The 25,187-nt window shown below is 39.7% G+C and overlaps 1 protein-coding gene across 2 annotated transcripts in view; it reads right to left on the bottom strand.

Moving 5' to 3' along the window:
* kalrna (kalirin RhoGEF kinase a) overlaps positions 1-24,894 on the bottom strand; it is a 155,225-nt gene extending 130,331 nt beyond the window's left edge. The window contains exon 1 of one of the 2 annotated variants that reach the window (XM_038721295.1): positions 24,596-24,894. In XM_038721295.1, coding sequence (XP_038577223.1) covers positions 24,596-24,662 — 67 coding nt within the window. In that variant the 5' untranslated portion in view covers positions 24,663-24,894. The remainder of the gene's footprint in view (positions 1-24,595) is intronic. The other variant, XM_038721296.1, reaches the window with a different exon arrangement.
* Between the last annotated feature and the right edge of the window lie 293 nt (positions 24,895-25,187).

Below are 25,187 nucleotides of genomic sequence, written 5' to 3'. Positions count from 1 at the left end.
TGACTCCCCAGTCACCACTGTGGACTCCTTCCGCTTCCTGGGCACCATCATCTCCCAGGACCTCAAGTGGGAGCTGAACATCACCTCCCTCACCAAGAAGGCCCAGCAGAGGATGTACTTCCTGCGGCAGCTGAAGAAGTTCAGCCTGCCAAAGACAATGATGGTGCACTTCTACACCGCCATCATTGAGTCCATCCTCACCTCCTTCATCACCATCTGGTACGCTGCTGCCACTGCCAGGGACAAGGACAGGCTGCAGCGTATCATTCGCTCTGCAGAGAAGGTGATTGGCTGCAATCTTCCTTCTCTTCTGAACCTGTACGCCTCGAGGACTCTGAGGCGAGCAGGAAAGATTGCAGCTGACTCCTTCCACCCCGGACACAAACTGTTTCAGACTCTCCCCTCTGGCAGGAGGCTGCGGTCCGTCAGGACCCAAACCTCTCACCACAAAAACAGCTTCTTCCCGTCTGCAACTAGCCTCATTTACAACGCCCGGGTCCCCAACTGACTCTCCCCCCTTGCAAATGATACAAATGTCTCTGCACATGTAAATACTGTTTCATCTCGTGTCAGGCACAGACCTGCCATGTCGCACATATTTGTTGTTGATTGTTGATCTTTGTTGTTGTATATTTTTATGTTGTCAGTTTATATATTTATATGTACACAATATTCTCTTCCATTACGTTACTTCTGCACGGCACAGACCCAGAACAATGCACATGTATATATCTGTAACGTTGTTCTTCCATTCCATATTTATATTTTTCTGCATTTGTTTATGTTGACTGTATGTTTGTCTAAGTGTAGCACCTTATCACCACAGCAAATTCCTCGTATGTGTAAAACACTACACTAAGCTCCTTCTGATTCTGATTCTGATTCTATTTATCTTAGTGTTTAATTTTCGTTCATTTATCCCTTGTAAGACAATTTCTCATTGGGAGGAGGGTTGCTTTCGTGTGTACCAGTACCAGTGGAGAAACGAGTACAGTTACTTTTTTGTCCTCCTGCAAAAAAAAGGCACAGAAAATGGAGGAAATTGAAAAGACTGAACTGCCATCATATTCTCCGCTTTTTAAGTCCTCCGCAAGTGTTGCTAGACAACCAGCAGAAACTAGCTCGTCATTCTGCAGCAGCTTGTTAGCATAAAAACCACTCACACGCTGAATAAACGTCTAATAAGCATGAATGACTGACTGTGTCTCTGGCCTCATTTACATGCTTGCAATGATGAAAGTAATACATTCAAATTAAGGCTGCTTCAGTCGACACATACACCCTAGAACACTGGAGCCAAGGCAGGTCACAGTCTGCAATCTCTGCTCTCTTACACTGCTGCTGTTTGGAGCTAGCTTCACATGGAAGTCAATAATCTTCTTTTACATGGAGCCTTTTTTATTCACTGATCATCAAAATCACATCCCAGAAGAAGAAGAATGTCTCATGTAAACACCATGATTAGAATACTGGTATAAAACTTTTTAAACCACGGCAGGCCCCAATTAAGACGAGTATGCTGCTGGAACTATATTAAAGGATTTCGGATCAATGACCTGATGATCTGAACTACAGACGTTTTGAAGAAAAGTCTGTTACCATCTAGATGAAACACTAAAAATCTTACAGGGGCAGAAGAGGTCTGAAACTTACCCCAATCTCTAAACGCAGACACACTATCACACCCCTGAGTAATATTAAGCCAACAGGTGAAGATTGGCTAATTCTTTTGGATGGTTACTCATAGACGAGTATAAAATGTTTGGAGAACTTCTAACGGTTGTCATTTTGTTAGGCTTTGGAGTTTGTGTCCTCTGGAGATTTAGTCTAACACACAGCTTTTCTTTTTCACACCAGTCTAATTTATCCACCGGCTTTCTGATGCTCTTTTCAGAGTGTGAAGTCAGCTTCTTCCACCACCTTTTAGCACAGCAGATAATGTAAAACTATTATAAACCTATAGCTATATATAAAATGGATTTCAAAAGCTCTATGCAACTGCTAAAGAAATATCAGAAAAACAACATCAGAAGGTTAATGCACTATAAGGAGAAGTACTGGAGCATTTTCTGCAAATGAACACACACACAGACGCACACACACACAGAAATACACAGTGTCTCTGTGATATATTGCTGATTTAGTGCCTTACAGTTTCAAAGAAGTAAAGCTACACAAAAACCACTGCGACCAAACCAACCGCTTTCTCGCTCGAACTCACACACACACACACACACACACACACACACAGAAGTCCTCAGAAGTCTTTCAGAGAACGTTCATGTTTTCTTCATTTGGTAGTGGGAATAAATGTTGCTCTAATGTTTTATTCCTGTGAAGTTTGCGTGTGTACATGTCTTAGATTAACAGTATGTCCCGTGTGTTATTCTCATTTACTCCCGGACAACCTGGTAATGGTAGGCATTTTAACCTGGACATGGCAGGATTTGAACATACAACCTTCACTTCACAACAGCACCCCCACCACACACCCACACGCACACATTTCACAGGAGAAACATTTATTCCCACACTACCAAAGTAAAATTCACAACCACGAATGTACTCTGGTGTGTGCCTCTTTTGCCACAGCAAGGTCACGGAGTCCGGAAGTGATGTCACTGCCAGTGGTGTGAGTGTGTCAGTGTGTGTGATCCATTTTATCTATGTCTATTATTATGACTAACTACAGGGGTAAGGTCACAATATGCTCGACTGCACACACACGTACACCCAAGCACTCGCGTGCGCTTACATGCAGAGAGACATAGCTGGTGTTCAACGTTTCCAGACGTGTGGATGTTAAAGGTCAACATGCAGTCCTGCTGGAACCATTAACACTGCTAATCCCCACCCCCCAACACACACACAAGCTCTTCGAAGCAGCACACAGGAACCAAATGATGACCCAACCTTACAGGAAGGACTGCTACCGTCATTGAAATGCATCCACAATGCAGAGAGATAGGGATACGCAGTGAGATCCTTTTTTAAATTTTATGTTCTGTTCACGTAGTAACAGTGAGAGATACACGCTTGTCACTAGACAGTGAAGGTGACACTGAGGATGCTCAGACAGCCAACAGACATCCGTTTTAGTAATTAAGGCTGTATAAATCACTATAAATATGAGAGAGGAGAGAGGCTCATTTGCAAGACCTGCATAACTGTAGCCAAAATTCAAAAGGTCACAGGAGCCTAATGTATCTGGGAATGAAAGTGTGAGTGGATGTGTGTGTGTGTGTGTGTGTGTTTGCTCCATCTAGTAGTTTTGAATAACGATCGAACACAGTTAAAGAGCTTTATGCAAAACCAAACTGCCAAGTGCGTCAGTGAGAGGCCATACACCTGGGGTTAGCAAATAAGTCTGGCATTGGGCCAGATTTTGTTCATGTCATTAGATGGTGGGCCACAACATTGTCCATTGACTATTCATATTCTCACATTTACTGTGTGTGCGATTAGCTCAGTTGGTAGTGGACAGGTTTCCCATTTGGAGGGTTGTGTGTTAACTCCTCGCTTGCTGCTAGTATTTATTCCTTCCTTTTTCAACAAATTGATCATGCAGAAGAAATTCCTGCGTTTCTCATTCAGCGGAATCCGATCTCGCGTTTTCTGACGGGTTTTTCAGCGGTGTGTCAAGCAAGCCAGAGACTCATTTGAATTTCCTTCAGAACTTTTCAAAGTAAAAGCTCTCAATTAAACACGACATAAAGCACTGCTGCAAAGATTTTCTCGCTTTTATTTTGTAGGCACAATCACTTAAAAGGAAGTGATTATGTGAGTAGCTTTTACTGTCATGACTGAGATCTGTTTCAGCATCAGCCGCTATAATTGTCTCTTTTTTTTTTGCCATCAAATCGCTATCAAAGTAATCTGGCCACGGGCCAGATTTTATTGCTGGTGGGCCAGCTTTTGCGACCATTGCTATACACATTCATACACACACACACACACATACACAGGACGTGTGTGTGTGTGTGTGTGTGTGTGTGTGTGTGTGTGTTTGTGTGTGTCTGCCTAAATGTCTTTAGAAGGCAACAGGTGAGGCTTTTTGCACGCTCGCAACAGCTGCTCCGACAACCGTCTGTCGGACCTCATGTGTTACATGGGGTCTATCATATCTAATGTTGCTTAGCTTACATGTTAAAGAATTCAAAGTGACCCTGTACAGTATTCTTGAATTAATAGCTGTAGAAGCTTAAACCCCTGAAGCCTCAGCCGAGCAGTTATCATCCATTCATCTATCAATGACGTTGGTGCAGGTTACAACTGTTTGATCAAAGTAACACATGTCATCCAGTCACGTCAGCATGTGTTAACTGTCAGGATTGGGTTGCGTCAGCTGTTTGTATCTATTACCACATTTGTGTTTGAGTCCTTATTAAGCTCGTACACTCCCTCACATTGAGTTTCAAAACAGCAGGGATTTGTTAGATAGTAAAGCCCTTAGTGATGTGTGAAGTGGTCACCGAGAAACATCTGTAGGGATAGATGTCCAATCAGAAAGAAGAGTCCATACAGCAGCAGCGTTAGGCTGGATTTATATAGCCCAATATCACAAATAACAATTGCCTCAAGGGGCTTTCCAATCTGTTTAGCATGCAATGTTCTCTATCTTTAGAGCCTCAATTCAAATGAGGAAAAACTCCAATTTGTTTTATAGTCAATGCGAGGGGGAATATAGTCCCACTATAAGTACATACGGTGAATATTGTGATTTGTAGTTTTCAACCATTGATATCACCTCTGCAACGCTAGATGCATTTATTGTATATGATCAGTCCGTATTGTGCTTTCAATTCCCCACAGGAACTGTGTTTACATTCTTCAATTTACTTTGTGAATAAGGGCGACAGTGAGCTTTAAACACAGATCTATAGGACTGGGGGCTCATTACAGAAACTTCTTAATTCTAAAATCCTATCTTACCTCAGTTTAGGATAACATTTAGGATTTGTGGTCTCACGGAAACATGTTTCCGATGTGCGGTTACATTTTTGAGGAGGTCAGCTTTGCAACTAAAACATAAATGGATGTCCATCTAAAACATAATAAATTTACTTTGCTCATTTATGCTTTAAAGTGCACAGAAAAGTAAAAAAAAATTGAGGTAAATAATGAAAGTGGGATGGAATGGTGGACAGGCAGACATACTGTACACCAGTGTAACTGTGAACTCTGCAGAGAGAGCTGGAGGTGAGTGAACTTTGTAACTTCAGCAGAGCTGCGGCTCTGCAATTAAAAGCTACCCTGTGGAGTTTTCTTGTAAACAAACACAGTCAGTGTTTCTGACTGAAATGCACTTTGTATTCTTGAGACCTAACAAACATGTTCAATACATTTCCTCTCTCACATGAAACATTTGCAAAGTCCATTATTTGACTATTTTGAAACCTGCATTGTTTACATTCATGTTTACAAACTAGCAGTCTTCTTCATTGCTTTTGCTGGCACATTGCTATGTTAATTGGCTTATTACCACCACAACTGTTGATCAGTGGAATAGCTTAAAACTGTTTGTGTGTGTGTCCCTCTGCACATGATACAAACAAAAAAGATCTGTATGCAAGTTCTTGAACTTCTTTTTTCAGTCTAACCAGTGACATATGGAGTTTAGAGGTGAGAGATGTGTGGTTAGTACTTCAGACACTGGATATACATAATATTATTTATGCACATCTTTATAGCTACTGTGAGCAACATGTATATGAACGGCTTGGCAGATATTAAAGAGGAAAATATTGATATCAGTCACTATCAACAAATGCTATGACTTCTAGTTTCATGATGGTAAACAAGTGGAAACAGCTGATACCTGTGCAGATGTGGATGTCCACTTGTGCCAAGCAAAATCTCCCATTTGTGCTTGTTCAAACAGCTTCCAATTTTCAGAGTCAGTGCTCATGAACAACTGCTAATAATATCTCCTGCTTGCTTCATGAAACAGACACAGTATATAATAGCCACATTAACTCAAATGTCATGTTTAGGCAAGTTGTTGTTTTGAATGGTTTCCTCCTCAGATTTCTGTCCATACACTATATATACATCCAACGAAGGTTAAAATGAAGGGCAACTGGACTTGGTTGACCAAGTCCAGTTGCCCTTCATTTTAACCTTCGTTGGATAACTATGACCTGGATGACTGAGAATCTTCATAGACACTATATATACAGTAAATATGATGTGCCTCTCAGTGCTGAACCATCGTTTCACAGATTTAAAACTTGTTCAACTGCGATGGTTCATGATATCAGTAGCTGATATGGCTGGTAGAGAGAAAACCCACGCAACTCATTATTTTTAATTAACCTCCCACCTTTTCAGTCTCCTCGCTGGTTTTGAACATACTACTGCTGGTCTTTTTGTAGCTGTACCATCACACTAGAGGCCAGTATATAGAAGACATTAGACATTAGAGTCTTTCGACATCACACAGTCTGATTTTCATTATTTGATCCCTGGACTTTCAACAACAACTGACCCAGACCTGAGCACCCTCAGTCCAGCTTCCCAGGTCTCAGCAGCAGTCAGTAGTTGTGTAATGTAAGTATCCGCTGTATCATACTGAATCTAAATAATTCATATCTCTCATTATTTTAACATATTACATGGATATATTCTTCAGCACTGCAGGGTGAATACGTTTCCCGTCTGAATCTCTCAGATTCACACACACACACACACACATTTTAATGGCCTCGGCTCCAGTTTCCCCTGCAGAGGAAAACCACATCCATCACCCTTCCAACACAAACCACACACTGCTCGCTCACTCCCTGTCTCTGACAACCACACTCCCAAACGTGCACACACACACACACACACACACACACACACACACACACACACACTCACACACACATAGAAAGAGAGATTGTAACTGTTAAGTGCTTGCCAGGCATCACACTCAGGTCACAGACACAGCAGATCCATAGAGAAGGTTCTTCTCATAAAGGGACAGTCGCTACATACAATGCAGTTATTAGAGAGGCAACTGTTTGCATCTCTCTCTCTCTCTCTCTCTCTCTCTCTCTCCCTCTCTCTCTCTGTATATCCATGTCTCTACACAGTCAGCATAACTACTCACTCCTCATTTATAGATAATTGACTGACTCTCCCTGCTCTTTCCACCGTGACAACAATGAGCTTTTCCTCCTATTAAGGACTCAAGGCTGCTGCACACACAGGCCTTCAGCCATAAAAACAAAATACTCTCACCTACTAAGGAACTCACTAACCGAGGAAGACCTTGTGTATGTGTGCTTAAAATGTACACTTGTATCTATATTTGTGTGTATGTCCCTTTCTCTCTCATGTCCATCGCCACCATCTGACTCATTCAGCAGCAACCAATCAAATCAAAGCTTCGGTTTGGGGGTGATGACATCATTTGTGCTGCGTCCCAACCACATAGAGAGATGCCATCTGGAGGGTGCTGACTCAGCACACACACACACACACACACACACACACACAGAAGTACAGCAGAATCCTTTAGTATTGTAGCCTTGGATCAAACTACTGGTCTCAGTAAGAAGAAACATTGCAGTGATTCTGATTCACTGGTTAGAAGGATCTGGTATGGAAAAACTGATTTTCTCTCTTACCTCTGGTGGTATCTTAAAGCCGAACCTAGCTTGTACAACAATGGGTCTATTTGCAAAACGGCTGATCAATGATGATCAGTGTTTTCTGTGGCTACTTCCATGCTAGATATTCTCAGCATATACACACAATTAATTACGAGGGTGCAGAAAGACAAACCAAAGACAATGTAGATGTCTTCTTTTACTGATAGAAAATAACGTTCTGGACTGTGTAGCCTTGGCTGCACCAGCGAACCATCCATTCATTGCACACTATCCTACACACGTGAACATGATTAATCAGAGAGGTCAGAGGTCGGGAGGAAGCCCGAGTTGCCTTCCTCAAGGAAATACAGAGCTGGAAACAGAGAGGAACCAAATGTTAAAACATGGAACACGTGTTTCAGCTATCAGATGAAACTCTCTCTAGCCCTCTCCCTCTCTGGATCAGCTTTCAGTCTCCAGACAGCAGCTGTCTGTAGAGAGGAAAAACTTAGACTGAGTGGTCAGACATGGAATGTGTGTGTGTCAGTGTGCGTATGTGTGAAGAGCCTGGTGACAGTTAGGTACTTAGAGGCGCCACATTCAGCAAACACATTTCAAATCTGTAATTTATATCACTATTACATGAATTATTAGCAGTGGTGGAAAGTAACTTAGTGAAATACTGCACATCAGTACAATTTTGAAGTACTTTACATTATTTCTATTTCATGCTACGTAACACTTCTACTATAAAAATAAAAAATAAATATTGTACTTTCTATTCCACTACCTTTATTTGACAGCTGAAGCTAGATTTTTACATTAACACAGTAGGGTTGGGCGATATGGCCAAAATCATCTATAATGACACGAAATTTTATATCACTGTATATATCACGATAAAGTAATTGTTTGTAAATTCAATAAAATAATGGTTTAAAATACCCATACTTCATCACATTTGATTATTTTCTTCTTTTATTTGGAACATTCAAACAAAAACAAATCCTCCTGCTCTGTGTTTTCCATTTCACTCTACACCTCCATGTTTTCTTCTCGCTCTCTTCTTCTGTAGAGGTTGGCAAACCAACTCAGAGGTGCTGCTACCAACTGTAGCTCTCATGTCACATGAAAGAAAACATGCAAAGCTGTCCTGCTGCCCAAATCATCCTACCTTGCGAAACAGCTGGATTTGCGAGATCACACGAGATTACGAGAATCCTGCCCTGATTTCTAAATATAATACACTAGTATTGCCAAATCTCTACCAGTTGACACATTTCTACTGTTGCACAATATATATATATATACCATCATATCACCCAAACCACATTTTTGAAGATTTAATCAGTGCTTCCCAATCCTTTTTGCTTGTGAAAGTTGGTCATTCAAGGTAATTAAACCTAAATTTAACATAGTGTTTTATTGTCAACAACCAGTATTTTTAACCCTTACACGAGCAACTCGCAAATTCGCAAGTCTTAAACGTGGGAATCTTTCCCAGCTCTACCATCCATCCAATATAATCAGAAATATCCAGAATCACATGTGAACACAGCAATACATAGCAGGCTGAAGAGGGTAAGCTTTATTAGATCTTGCTGGAAAAATTCAGCAACTTTAATCAACTGATTTTTAAAACCTTGGATCAAAATTCGATCTATTCAGCAACTTCAGTGCTTGGTGCTTGGGTTTGTTCCTGATTGTTGTTTTCCGATTGTGCTCAAACTGATTTCACAGCTCTGATTTCACAGATCTGGCTGGTATCATAGTAATTACAGCCTGACAGAAATTACATTTCTGAGAGCAGTATGATACAATACATGCAAGAACACATTTAACACTACTACAAATTTGCAATCAATTAAACACTGTAATGTGTATAGCCATGTTGACATATTTAACAGTATTATTTTGGCTATATTTGGCTATATTTGGCAAACTTGGCTCCTAAAGCTGATAATCAATACATTATATTGTGTTTGAAATGCATATCGTCAGCCTACAGTAACACGGGTGGTAGAGAAGTCCAGAACAGTTAAAGTAACACCTTGACATCTCAATTCTTTAATCCGAACTTGTGTAAGTGAATTTAATGCATGTCAACATGACACTGAACAAAAATTTGGATGATCCTAAAAATACATGTTAGCCATGCCTTCAGGGCATTGATATGCACTAGACACAATACACCATATCCCAGTACATCAGCATCAGCCAGTTAAAGAGATGATGTAGCTGAGTCTGGCATTTTACCGAATCCTACCTGTCAGCTGGCAGGATGAACGCTGCCATTTTCTGTCCAAATCTTGTCTCAGTAATGATAGTGTTTGTATTCTCTAATGAATCTTGGATTAGCATCATGGGAAGAGGAAGCAGTGAGACAAATTTCTCAGATCATAGATGTAAAGCCCAGAAGATCAGATGATAATTGTACCCTGAACTGAGGAATATTAAGGATTAATGTTTCCACTCTTGTTCTCTCTGTTCTATTAATACTCTTCAGTAAGCCAGGTTCTGTTCGCTCAATTGCAGCCTGACACAAATGTTCCTGTGTTTGTGTGTGTGTGTGTAGCCCCCTCTAAGGATGAATGAGCTCTGATTACTTGGTTCAAAGAAAGAAGGAGAAAAAAAAGAATGCCAGGAGAAGGTAGAAACACTACTGAACAGTGGAGGACGGATACAAATTTTGAAAATGAATAAAATAAATGCCTACCCAAAGAAACCACTTTTAAAAAGAAACCCAAAGGAAGAGAGAATAAAACGAAGAGTGTTGTGAATCAGTCCCAGCTGCTTCATTCATTCTGTCTGCATGGAAACTATGAACAGAACTTTGAAAATGAATGAAATTCAGGATTTTAATGCACACCCGAACACACAACTGCACAGACTCTCCACAAGAGCTACTTGTGGTTGTACTGGAGGGTTTTCCAACTGTCCATGACACACATATACACACAAACTCACTGACTCAGGCCAAACCGCAGCATACTAAATCTTCATTTGCCTGAGAGGTTCAAAGTTTTAGGCTGAGCTGAAGTTAAACTGAGGACAAGCAGTCAGTAAACTAAGAAACCAGCTAGTTCACAGCAAAGCATACCAGTCAGTAAACAGTCAGCCTGTAAATTAGTCAGTTCATCAGTCAGTACATATGTCATTTGGAGCACACAATCTTTTAATTGAAAAGTATAATTCAGATTTTATGACATAAGGTGGCACTCCATAAGAGTTACTTTCACCAGTATACCAATGCATGTATATCATTTCTTTGGGGCAGGAGTTCTGTGTCCAGAGACTCAGCTAGTGACTGGTCAAAACTAAATGAGTCACACCAGACACCACATAACAAAAACATTTACAAGATAAAAATAACCCTCAACCCGCACTCACAGTGCAAAACCTACATTTTCTATCTGATTAATTGTCCTGTGAGTCCTTCAACACAAACGGGAACACAAACGTTATTGTATTTGCAGACTATAGCCAAGTTTGAATATTGAAAGAAAACTTTTGGCTATGGAGTATAGAGAGTAAGCGTGTTCAAAGAGCTCATCTTCACAGCTTGAGAGACTTTATTCCATCTGGGTTTTTGGGGGTAACATGGGTGGTCAACACAAGGGCCCACACACACCAAGGATAACTCCCCACTTTCAGCACTTTACCATATATTGTATTTTACTGGATAATAAATCCTTTCTATAAAAAAAACCTCACTATTAAATCAAGTAAGCCACACAATCATTATTAAGCCAGCAAACAGGCTGTTAAAGATGTCACTATTTGCATTTACCAACAGCTTTCTCCTTATGCCTTCCATACCAGTGTGTTACGGGACCTGTATGCTTCATCAGAACTGCTTGTCAGAAGGTCAGATAGCTTTGGAAACCCCTACACCCACACAATAGTCATAGTTATCCAATGAAGCTTGAGGTCAAGGGCAGCTGGACTTGGTAGAAGAAACTAGAAGACATTTCGTCACTCATCCCAGAGACTTCTTCAGTTCTGACTGACTGGTAAGGAAACTCACCTACACCCACACCTTTAGGGGATAACAGCCGCTCAGCTGCGCAGATGTGAGAAAGGAAGTTCTCTTTCACTGTTTCACTATTTCTGTCAGTTTTAACGTGTACAACCAAGTACAACATTACATTACATTCCACACTATGACCACAACTTTGAGTGTGGTCGTTTGATAAACACGTTTTCTTTAACTCTATTTAACTTGATGTAGAACTGTGTCTGCCTTTGACTTTTAATATAGCATATTTTTCTTGAGGATGGCCCTGCTGTGTTGCTGTCAACAGTAGGCACGGGTATCTGGCACTAAAAGAAAAGCATGAACGATTTTAATAGCGTTTTGCTCCTTATACTTGTTTCTGCTGCCTCCTCATCCCAGGGGAACAATAAAGGTTTTCTGAACCTGTCAGTTGAGCAACTGATGGTGTGTTTAATAAAACTAGCATTACTGATGAACTGGAAACAGACATACCAGGATTCCCACCAAATCCCCTGGATTTGTTAGACATGCAAGTGGAAATTTCACTGTAAATTATAAACTTTGTGAGCTGGCCCTGGAGGGACTTCTCTGACATTTAGGGAAATTAGCTTTTTTTGCTGTCTAATTGAAACTTAGATGAGAAAATTTAATTCGTATACATCACCTGTACCTGAAGAAATGTCTTCAATCAAATGTAATTTTCTTCTAAACCACTGTGTGGTTGTTTAAGAGTCCCCAGACAGAGCTAGACTCTCCATATGTTTCACACATGGCTGTATTACAGTTTCTAGTTTTGTAAAGAGATGTCTTCCCTAAGTTATCCCCAACTGTTATTACAGTCTTCCATTTGTCAGTCTAGCCGGCAAACTACACTGTAGGAGTCAGACAAGGAATCTTATCTGTCACACTTCTATCCATTTAGATCACATTTTATCACAAACACATTCTTTTCCCGGACCTCATTGTACTCACTCTGTCTTACTCTCCCACACACACACACACACACACACACGTAAACATACACAGTAGTTTCTTGCTGTTTGTTTTTTACTAACGAGCGACCAATAAAGCGTTTTACTGCAGTGTAGTGCAGGATAACAGGCTAATTACTGACTGCAGTGAACCAATGAACAGCACTGATATTGGGACAAGGAGAGAGCCGTAAATCTGACCCAACTAATCTAAAATGACAAACTGTCAAACCAATGCCATATTTATAAATAGATATTCCTACGTGATGGCTCTGTGCCAGGTGTATTTGGTGACCAGGATGTTTTCATGCAAATTGGACTATACGGAACTGTAAATATGGTCATTATATATATATATATATATATATATATATATATGGTAATTCCTAGCAAGGTCACATTTCTAATGCTGATACCACCAAGACATCCTCTTCTGTGCGCCAATTAGCAATTTTGGATTCCATCAGTCTGACGACGATTTGAATGCAGGTCAGTTTTAAGTAATTTTTCAAGCCAAAATGTCAAATATTCACTTGTAATAAATTGTTAGGATTTGCTGTTTTTGTAAATACATATAATTTTTGATTTTTGGACTGTTGGTCAAATAAAACAAGCTAGTAAAAAGGACCAAAACTGAAAAAAAAAAGGACTTTTATAGGTTACACTGTTCAAATCTTCCCATATGGAGTTTCTCAGTGGACTAAGACTAATTTAAAAATATACATGAAATAGAAAATTATTTTACAGTAATATGGTTCTGAATTGCAACTCAGTAGTAAATGTTCCAAATGTGGAGATTTTAAAAGCACAGCTTGAATGATTTTAAGAATCTTTTGATCTTTCTAATTGTTTCTGCTGCCTCATCTCAATGGAACAAAGCGTTTTTTCCTGAACCCGTCAGCTGAGGAACTGATGGTGAGCTCAATAAAACAAGCATTAGTGATGATCTGGAAACAGACATACCAGGATTCCCAACAAATCCCCTGGATTTGTTAGATATGCAAGTAGAAATTTTACTGTAACTTATAAACTTGGTGAGCTGGCCCTTGATGGACTATTCTGTCATTTAGGAAAATTATTTTTTTTGCTGTCTAACTTAGACTTGGATGAGAACATTTATTTTTTTAATTTCTGGGAGTTTCTATACATACACCTGTGCCTGAATTAATGTGTTTAACCACATGTAATTTTTATGGTAATATAATAATAATAATAATATGGTTCTGACTTGCAACTTAGTAGTAAATGTTTAATAAAAATCCCCAAATGTGGAATCAAGTTAGAGCTGACAACTTTAAATGCGCAATACTTGTTTGTAACGTTGTAATGCAAACAGGAGGCCAGTGTTTCAAATTAAGTTAGCTGTCTATTCGTGAATGTTTTAGTTGTTTTTCGACAAACATTTTCAAGAAAAACTATTTAACTACTTTAATACTTACGTAAAGACTACGTATCAGTTCTGAATCATTTATCATTCCTTTTGAGGAGTCTCCAGGTTGTAATCACAATTTGAATGTGAGTGAGCCTTTTGTTATTGACCTTCAAGTGGTTCAATGCAATCAGAGAATCAGGCACAACATCACTCTGATTATTAGAGAGTTAAAAAAAATCAATCACAAAGATGACGGTACACTAGGACCAAAACAAAAATAACCTCATCACGTCTTGTTATATCACAGAGACTCGTACACACAGACTGTTCCAGAGACAGAACCGCAAGATGCACTCCATTTCAAACGCTGGACTTCAAACTGTGTTTGTGTTGTTTTCTGGTCAAGACATCAATCTCTCTTCTTCTTAAAATGGAAAATTTGCCAGTATGGCAGGATTGCAACAAGCAATTTTTGCCATTATCAATTCATGTACAATAAATTGATTTATCAGTGTATAGAATGCATTGCACTTTAACAGAGCCTGCGAATCAGAGAAAAGCAGCAAAGCCTCACATTTCAGAAACCTCCGATCAAACTCATCAATTAACTTAAAATTGCTTTAGCAGTAAAACATAGCAAATATAAAATCAGCCAATGTGATATTGTTCTGCTTGAAATTTTGGCTCTCTGACAGAGCCATCTTTCTCTGCATCAAACCAACACGCACATAAACAGACTTAAACGGTGGGTGGTGAGTAATTACTCAGAGTCAAGCGTACTGGTGATCTCCAAGGAAGCCCTATTAAGTGTGTGTGCGTGTGTGTGTGTTGACAGCTTTACTCAGGCTACAACTGGCCTGGGTAACAGGGAGAAATCTATTCTGATTGGCCCGTTGGCTAGAGTGGAGCCTCTCAAGGGACTCAAGGTGAAATGCGCACCTTTCTCAATCTTCATTCTTGCAACTTCTGTGAGGGTAATTTCAAATTAAGCATGGGAAATTAAATTAAACATCAGGAGTATGACTGCTGTGGCTTCATGTGCTATATGTGCAATTTACAGAAGCTATAAATAGCAACCCATCGTACATCCCCCTAGGTATAAATGATACTGGAGGTGGAGACAAAGAGAGAAAACATCTAAGGTAATTGAAATAACCTTCAGCCAAGATGATCAGAGGTTAACAGGAAAGCCTGTAAAGAAATCCCAGGGAAGTTATTGGATAACAAATCAGAAGTGTATCCCAGTGGGATGACAAAATGTTAATGAGAAAACTGTCTTGAGCTTGAGTTGTTTAGTCCAACTCTGATTCCCCCCCCCCCCCCCTCCCCCGCCAATTTGCCAAATACCGAATACAGAACAAGTACATTCACATTTTTGCCTCTTTTTAAAAAATTTTTATTACCATTTCATAAATTAAATAGTCAAATTGTACTTTTTACTGTTTCCCACAGGATTTGGAGAGGCTATGGTGGGTTGGTCCAAGAGGGTCCAGTAAATTACATGTTTCCGTTTACTTTTAATGGACACATGTAATATGTTTTATACTTTCTGTGAATATAGTCCAATTAATCTTACTTCCATCCTGTATAGACACCTTATTTTGAAAACCGGACGTTGTCACATGCGTAATTTTGTGTTATACATATAAAATACACACCTTAAATTGTAAATAAATAAATATTTTGAAATTGAAAGTACACTTTAAATCATAGTAGAATTAAATTCTTATTTCCATTTTCCTATTTGTGACTTTTAACAGCTCTGTCAATCAGGATAAAAGCTTCCTGTCTCTGTTACACACGCACAAAGACAAAGGCAAACACCTGCCCACAGGAGTTAATAACATCAAGGTCTATTAGCTAGCACCGCTAATCAGCCAGTAACACACAAACTCACATACATGTTAGTAAAATGTCTTTGTGATCGATTATAGTTAAAATGGATGCTCATTACACTAAAACACACACATACACACACCATATGGCTGCAGCTGTCCAAAGACTGGAAAGCTTTTAAGGAGGGAGGGAACAAAAGGAGGAGGATGAGGAGGACAGGAAATCCTTTCTTTGTATTTATCTATTTAACACTCTTTCTCTCTGCCTCTGTAGCTCTCTCTCTCGTTTGTCCCCTGGTGGGTAATAAGGACTAATCCACTTAAGCGGCCTCTCTCTCTCCCACTCTCTGTTCCTGTCTGTCACCCCAACATCGCACATGCACAAACACACGTACATACGCACACATAGACAGAACCACACATTTCATTCTTCACACCCATCTGCCACTGTGCGAGACTGGCTGCATGAGTGGGAGACAAAGAAAGAGATGGAGGGAGGGAATCCCTGCCTCACTCCTCAACAGCAGCATCTTATTGTTCCTGATGACAGCCGGGATGAGAGACTCTCTCTCTTTCTCTCTCGGTCTCTCTCACACACACAGACACACACATAAACACACACACACACACACACACAATCTTAAATAATATATGTGTAGCTCCTCCCTCCAGGTTTCCTCACCATGACTCAGGCCTGAGGCCTCATTTAAAGGAACAGGACAGACGACTCATTCACCATAATCTTACTTACTTAAAACGCAAGCAATTTAAACTGTTGGCATGCTGTGCGACCAGTAAAGTACAGCACACCTCTGAGCCACACCTCTATACACTGTTCCTCCATTACCATGAATATGGGCACTGTAGATTTTGAGTCAATCCTACACACACTGTCCTTCTATCACAAATACTTACTAGCTCACCAAATCAATGAACCAGCAGGAATTGGATGATTAACCCTATTTGCTGAATTTTCCTTAAGCAGACAGAAAGACAAGAACAATGACAGAGTTTCCTCTGCATTTCTGCTACTTTCATTCAGTGTGTTGATCCTCATTATATTGTTTAGCATCATATTTTAGCCCAGTATTACTGGTTTACTACTAAATAGTCTTGGATAAGGAGTTGCCACAATATCACAGTTTCAGCCTAAGTACTCCAGCTGACATATTTGGGTTTGGGGAGAGGGGTGGTTGCGGGGTTTATCTCCATGCCAAAGCTGCTTTAAGAAATGATTTGTCTGTTGAAACCTTAGATAACTACACATGCATAAGAGGACTGTTTTAGCTGCAACAGACATTTGCTGTGTCCGTATGATAGATTCTGGGTTTCTACTCATTATTCATAGATGGGAGTTGGAACATTAGCTGAAGAATGCTTTTATGATGCAATTTTACTTCTGTTAGTTACTTTCTGTGGGGGCCAGATGTGCACTGTTAAAGGAGAACTCAAAGTCTGTTTATAGGAGTTGGGGAGTACCACAACATATACATATAAAAAAAACGAATTTGAGAAATTGCCTGAACTGATGTCACTTAAAGTTAGTGTTGGTTGGTCCTGAAGACAACAAGTTAGTTAGTCCGAAAAAACGTAAGCTTACCAGTCCTTCTCACATCTGCTTGAGGCTACATTAGCTGCAACTAGCATAACATACCCGTAGAATAGAAAATTACATGAAATAATAATAAATAATAAAATAAATAATAAACGCCAGTGTGGGACGCCTATAACTTTACATGTAAACTTAAGTGTTAGATAAATAATTTCAGATGGTCGCCTCTGAAAACATTACAACTTATCTTGTTTGCTACTACTTCTCTTAAAGCCAGTGAGACGCCCCAGAAATAGATCCCAATGCATTTAGCTACAACAGCTAATCCAGCGGGCTGAATTTTGCACTTTGCCTAACACTGGTACATTTACAGTGATGCTGATAAACGTGCACATGCCCCAGACAGTAAACCCAATTGATAAATGAATGAATACATACATTAACTTAAAAAGGCTGCTGGTCAGATTCAGAAAAAGCTTTACAATATATATATTTTTCCTGGAGTCAGCATGTCTCAAATCAAATAAAAAAACAGCTGTGATTCCTGAAAGTCAGAATGGCCACAGTCATGTGGTTACATACCATATAACTGCAATTTTTGCAGTTTGATTCCAGATGGAGACCTTTATTGTGTGTCATATGTCTCTTGCTTCCCATGTTTCCTGTCAGTATCTATGCTGTCAACTATCCAACAAAGGGAAAAGTGCCAAAAGACAAAAGAGAGTAAGAAAAAAATCTATTTTCTTTAACTGTGTGTTTCTTACAGGCATGAGAAACAATATAACTTTTTTCAGTTCTCTTGTTACTGTGCTAATTCATTTCATTCAACAACTCGGTCAAACTAATTGAATTTACAGTTTTATCCAGTACTGTTTTCAGAATCACAGCTGCCTCCAAACCAACTCCTGTCTTCAGTCCTAATTTGAATAGTGTTAAGCTCACCTGCACAGCTGTGCAACTACATGCGCAGTGAAAGCTGAAGATGTTCAGTGAAGTAAGTCTGTTAATATGTATTCATGGCAGCACATGAGCAGAGGCATCAGTGTAAGTGCTGGCAATACTAGTGGATTAGTATTAGACCGAGTAGTGTTACTGACAGTGTGATCTCATTAAGCTTTATTTAAACAACAGCCTTTATCATTAGTTTTAATCCCTCTGCATAAACTCAGTAATGGATTTTAAGGACACCTCTGCCAAGACGTGAGGCTATCCAAACTACAGCTCGATGAAAGCGGGATTCTGATAAGCAATACTAAGCCTAACTAAACAAAACCACACATCATAATTACCGTTCATCCAGACTCTCTCTCCCCCTCTCTGTCGCTCTGCTTATATTGCAGGTTAATCTGGCTCTAAGCCTGGAGGAAGCAGTGTGTGTGTGTGTGTGTGTGTGTGCGTGTGTCTGAATCAGGGTGAATGACTGGATTACTGGTCACTCATCCATGTAAAAGCACTCTCAAACAGACACACACACTTATCCACTACCATACACAGACCAACATTCATTCATTCTTAGATGTCCTGCCTAAAACACAAATACTGTCAACCATAAATAGTAATTTTTTCAATTCTTTCCTTCAGCACTGTGAAAAACCTGTGATAGTAGAAATGAGGTCTGTTTTACAGACTGTTTTCAGGATGCAAGATCCTTCTCAGGGTAAAATAAGGTCTCTCCTCAGTTTTGTCCTCTGGTCAAGTGTTTGTTTTCAGAGTGAAATGAGGTCTTGTCAACGTGAAATATGAGCTCTCCCTAAGGTGAAATAAGGTCTTACCTTAAGTACTTAGTATGCTCCAAACTAGCTCTAACTAGGGTCCTGCATTGTCATTATAAAATGAACTGTCCTGTTTCAGTTACGTTCATTCAGTCACAGAAAGCAGCTGACTTAGTTATTAGTGCCACAGCAATTCTATGTTACCATGTATAAAAATTACTCCAATAACTTTAAGACTTTAAATTTGGGGAAATCAGAGCACTGGTATCAGATCAGTACTCAGAGAGTGGAGTAGGGACTGCTGGCACAACTCCAACTACACTATATGGACAAAAACACCGGGATGTCCCAATACTTTTGGTAGGCACTGTTTTTTCACGGTGTGGTCTTTCTCAAGGGAAATCTTAATGCTACAATATACAATTTTTGAAAACAGTTCTTTTAACAGTGTGTTTGGCCTTTTTCCAGTTTCAATATGACAAGGCCTCCGTGTACAAAGCCATCTCCACAAAGAAATGCTTTTCTCAATTTCGTGTGGAAGAACTTGACTGGCTCGCTCAGAGCCCTGACCTCAACCTTTGGGAAGAACTAGAACATAGATTTTGAGCCAGGCCCTCGTGTCCAGCATCAGTGTCTGACCTCACAAATGCTCTTCTGGATGAACGGGTAAAAATTCCGACCGAGAAACTCTAAAATCTTGTAGAAAGCCTTCCCAGAAGAGTGAAAGCTTTTGTAGGGGGGACCAACTCCATATTAGATATAGATCTTCCAACATGACATCCAACTCTGTCTAAAGCCAAAGGGGTTTATATGTGTATTGCACCTGCTGTTATAGTCTCCTCCTTGTTGAATGCCACTGGTTCCCCAATTTATTTCTCATGTTTTTGTAGTCGTGATATGAAAAATTGTACCAATGTGTGTAACTACATACAATTTTCGACAGTCTCTCCTCAAAGCCCCTCATAGTGTTCCACTCAGCTGTACATGAAAAGTGACAGAATAATGAAAACAGAGATATGAGTTCAAACAATGCCTACCTGCACACCTTTGAACACCTGGCCAATCACTGTGTAAAGTGTGCATGATTGTCAGATTGTAGGATTTACATAAATTGTGGGATGCATTGTTTATGTCTCTCTTTAACTGTATGTCCTTTGTTCTCTGATAATTAGACACAAAAGGATAGTAAACAAAATGAACAAACTAACACTAATGTTGTATACATTTAAACTACGAGATGCTGGTGATGTTGGTCATCTTCTAGGTGTGCAAACTTCCCTTTGAAAAGCTGCTGAAACCGCCATCTTCTCTTTACTAAACATCTCCATGGCTACAGACATTACTCATGGCTTTTAACAGATTAGCTGAGAAAATTATCCCTAATTACTTGGTCATGCACAGAGTGCTCGCTTTGCTCCTCACTGCTGGAATATGAATAACATACACCGAGATTCAATCTCATGAGAATGCCAAACAGTAACATGAAAGATAAAAAAAAATGTACTCACTTTGTATTTCAATAGAGAGGTTGTGCCTTATTAATTAGATTCTATTAAGATTAATCAAAGAGTTATAAGAAGCAGCATTTAGCAGAAATCTGATGCTGTTTTTAGCACATGGACACTGTCCTCAGCTTTCAGCCAAGATGCCACTTGGTGTGAAGGTAGTCTCAATCCCCCAGCATGCCTGCATGAGGAGCTGCTGTGCTTCACCTGTTTCTAACACGACAAAGGCCAGAATGACATCACTAGCTTCTGCTTGTTAAGTGTGTTATTCTAATAAAATGAGTGATTTACAATTATTCTGGTAGCGTAGCAACAGCAGCAGCTATTGACAGACAGCTGGCGTCAGTTGTCTGATAAACACTCAGACAACTGCGCTCTGATTGCATGCGTGTAGGTATGAATGCGTGTGTGTCACTTCCTGTTTCTGTCTGATAATTTAGGATCCTATTTATAAACCACTGATTAGCATAACATTGAGCAGCCGTTCCGCCCGCACTTTCCTGTGAGAGAGTGTGTATGTGTGTGATGATGCATCCTGTGTATGTATATATTCTGACTTTTTTTTTTTATTCTTTGCTGTTGCTATCTGAAAATGTGATAATTTTGAGTGTCTAATTTCCATTTCATGTTTTTATCTTCTCTCAGTGCTACACCGTTTCCTATAAATACAAAATTCAAGTAGATAATTATCACTTTTTGAAAACACATCAAGTTCCTCAGACATATGCATGAAAAAGAAAGCTTAAATTAAACACTACGTATATAAAATGAACACAAATCCTTTTCAGGCTTATGTATTAATAATGAAAATTCCACAAAGACCTTTTTGTTTGTCTGTTCAGTCTGGGAAATTGTCGATTATACTGTAGTTCTGGTTTGGGTCACAAGCATACAGTCTGTGGCGACAAGTTTAAATTTCTAAGACTGGATTTGGCACGCTTGTTGGTGTCATTAACGTTATCAGTCAATGTCAGCAGTCTAATGGGATTTGTTTCCTAAGATGTTATAGTTACACACAAAACTGTCCTTTGTCATATTACAGTTATGTCAAATTACAATATGTACAATACTTTACACTGTGTTACAACACATGTAAAAAGTAAAACAGCAGAATGCAAAATGTGTCAAAACAAACAAAAAAAGAGTAAAACAGCAGAATGCAAAATGTGTAAGAAGAATTTTTTGAGGGCCGAATCAGTGCTGGAAGTGTTAATATCACACATCTAATTAAATACTTGCAGATGCATAAGGACAAAGTTGGACTGTACAAGCCAGAAGTACTAGTCAGCATGGGGATCACGTGTGCCCTATGTCATTAGTAAGTCTGACAGCACTCTGGATAGACTGAATTCAGCTTTGGAAAAAAGCGGTGCTCCACATGGAGAAATCTATTATGGCAGCAATGGAGATGTTAAATCAATGGCAAATTAAAAAGAGTAAGGTAGATTTAATTCTATGAGACAATGTCAGGAACATGCAAACTGACGTTTGATCGGCTTATTAACTGCTAAGTATAATATCAGATTCGTATCTGTATTGGCAGATACTCAATAATGTGGAATTGGTTTTAGAAATGGAGAAGTGGTAGGGAGCCATCTGTAATTTCCTCTGTACTAAAATCAAACAGACATTCATCTTCGCTCTCACAGCTGTTCAGACAGGGTGGTGTATTTTAATGTGTGCTGGTTGCTTTTTGTTTTGTCTTTTGTTTGTTGTCAAAATTCATTACATTTTCACCTGTATGTGAATCATTTTGTTAAAAAATAATTTTGTCATTTATTGTACCCTGTCAAGTGGGAATGGGAGAGGGGGTCACACTTTAAGAGACCGGAGTTTTATGTCTTTCTGCACACCAAGAGTGGAGACATTATTTCTTTAGAGATGAGATAAAACATTTTTATAGAGTCTCTTGTCAGCACTGCAGTAACAGCTGTGGAGAAAAAACAAGTTCAGAGAAAGGACTTTATAAATGTGAATATGTTCTACCTGAATTAAAAAGTTATTAAAATCAAATGGGTGAACATCCACCTCTGAAACTCTCTATGTTTCTAAATAATCAGCCTTTGGGACACACTAATATTTCATACACACACAGATAATAAACTGAAGAAGTGGGATTTGAAGGTTTATTTCTAGCAATGAACTAGTGCTGAAACAATTAGTCGATTGATCGATTTCTTGATTAATAAAAAGTTAGGAAGCAACATTTTTTTATAGTTAATCATTTCAGGGTTTTTTTCAAGCAATTGTGGGACAATATAATCGCTAATAAAAATAGCCCTACACTGAATCTCGATGTTGTCAACACAAAAACACCAGAGTCTGCTGGATAACTGGACCATACCACATAGTCTTTTTGACAAATCATGTTTTTTGTCTCAGTTTGGAATGCTGGCACTATATGAATCCTACAGTACTCGTGAGCCTCGGAGGCTTTCACTATATAGAAAATGTCAGCCAAAGGTCTCCTATTTTCAAAAAGCATCTGGACCATTGATGCAGTCAAAGACACCTTGAGCAGCAGGACTTCAGCTAGCCATCAGCAGCACAGCAAGTGTTCAGCTTAATAACTGGTTGTTTTTTACATCAACATTCTCAGGGACACATACTTGACTTCTCTCCGACAGTTGTTGTAACTTCGGCCAGAACAAAATCAGTATCCCCCCCCTTTTTTTGTGTCTCATTGTTTGCACTGATGAGTCAACCAGCAGATTTCCACGTCCATCTCCTGGAAATGTTCCAGCTGACAGTCATCTAATATTATGGGAAAAATGAAGACAAGGAGATCACACACGTAACTCTATACAACACACACAATGTCTCACAGAGCGTGTGTGTGTTCGATTTAATAAACTACCTTTGTAGGATTGTTCATAATAAAGTTATTGAACTGGATTACAGTGACGGAGAGAGATTCAGGGTGTGCCTCCATACAGCTCTATGTGTGTGTGATGTATCAAACATGTTTCCAGTGTATCACAAGTTTCCTAAACTGACTATTTTCCTATTGGGGTCATTTTACCCTCTTTCTCTCTCTCGCCATTACACACACACACACGAACACACACACACAGAAGAAGTCATATTCGCTTATTAACTCTATCTGTCAATGATTTCCATGATTAATCACTTATTCTTTGGTCTTCAAAATGGCAGAAAGCTGTGGAAATGCCCATCACAAGTTCTCAGAGTGTAAGGTGACATGTTTTGTGTGACCAACTCAGAGAGAGAGAGATTTAATTTATAATCATATAACAAAGAAAAGTCTCCCATTTGGGTAGCTAGAACCAGAAAGGTCCAGTGTGACTGACCAGGAAATTAATCAAGGATGATCTATGAAAAGACTTGCCAGCTGCAGCTGTGTGTTTAGCCATTATGCTCTGGTAGCAGTGTCACACACACATAAACACACACGCACACGTAACCAAAACGCACATACATAAAATCTGCATCATTACATTCTGCCCACAAACACTTTCTCTCTCACCTTCTGACCATTTTAGATCAGTTTACACAGAATGAGCGCTTGATTTTCTAAATGTATTAGTGTAAGACACAAACACACACAGATACTGTGACTCAAACACGCGCGCGCGCACACACACACACACACAGCCACACAGCCTGCTTATTAAAAGGTCTCACAGTTCTACATAAATCTCAATTTAGTCTCATACAGAACAGACTTCCTGAGATTTCCAGGAGCTGATCTGATGTCATTCCTCCATGATTCCTCTTTCTTTCTTTCGAGACCATCAGCATCAGACACATGAGCTCACAGTATTGCACACACATATGCACAAGCGCGCACAAACACACACAAACACAATTACACTGTAAATGCATGTAAACCATCAAAAAGCCAATTTCCCATGATTTTAAGCTGAATTTGAACGATTCCCTGTTTGATCCCCATCTGGCTGTGCCTGTGTGACAGCACGGAGCAGATTTTGATATTCTGCAGATTTCTGCTGATGTTCACTTGGTTTCATGTGCTTGTTCAGTTGGTGACATTCGCCACAGTTATGATGCTTTTGTGGCAGATTTTGCTGATTTGTAGCCGGGTCTTCCTACCTGTTTTGTAGAAGGCATCAGTGTCGGGGTCGCTGGGCGCCTCCTCGGCCGCTTCTGCAGGGTTCATACCAGAATCCGGTTCAATACAATCCACCGACAAAGAAAGAGAGAAATCAAGCCCTCCGGTCCGGAAAAAATCCTCCCGTCTTTATTCCTCACATGTTCTCCGTTTATCTCTCTCTTCCTCCAGCTCCCTCGCTAGGTTTCTTTCTTTCTGTCGCCCTCTCGGTTTGTTTGGTGTTTCAGGGCTGGCTTCGTTTCTCTCTATTGTTCCCGGTCCAACCTCCCTCTCTGCTGCTGTCCGCCAGGGTCTCTCTGCTTCCCTCCCTCCCTCTCTCCGCCCGTACCTCCCCTCCCTCTGTCTCCCTCAGTCTCTCTATCTCAATTCAATACATTGACCTTTATTGGCAAGACATAATGTGTGTGCCGTTAAAGCATTTATAAATTATTGTCAAACAGATATAACAGCAACGTATTTATTATTATTATTAATATTACTATCCTTATTTTAATTTAATCCAAAAAAAAAAGTCCTCTTTGGAGTGTGGGTGTGTGCTGTGGGTTTCACAGCAGTGTGCTCATTTGTTTTGAA

This window comes from Micropterus salmoides, unplaced genomic scaffold (genome assembly GCF_014851395.1).
Source record: "Micropterus salmoides isolate LMB-PRFRI ecotype aquatic unplaced genomic scaffold, ASM1485139v1 Ms_hic_scaffold_15, whole genome shotgun sequence".
NCBI classification, from domain to species: domain Eukaryota; kingdom Metazoa; phylum Chordata; class Actinopteri; order Centrarchiformes; family Centrarchidae; genus Micropterus; species Micropterus salmoides.
This window is presented reverse-complemented; position numbering and strand designations above follow the sequence as displayed.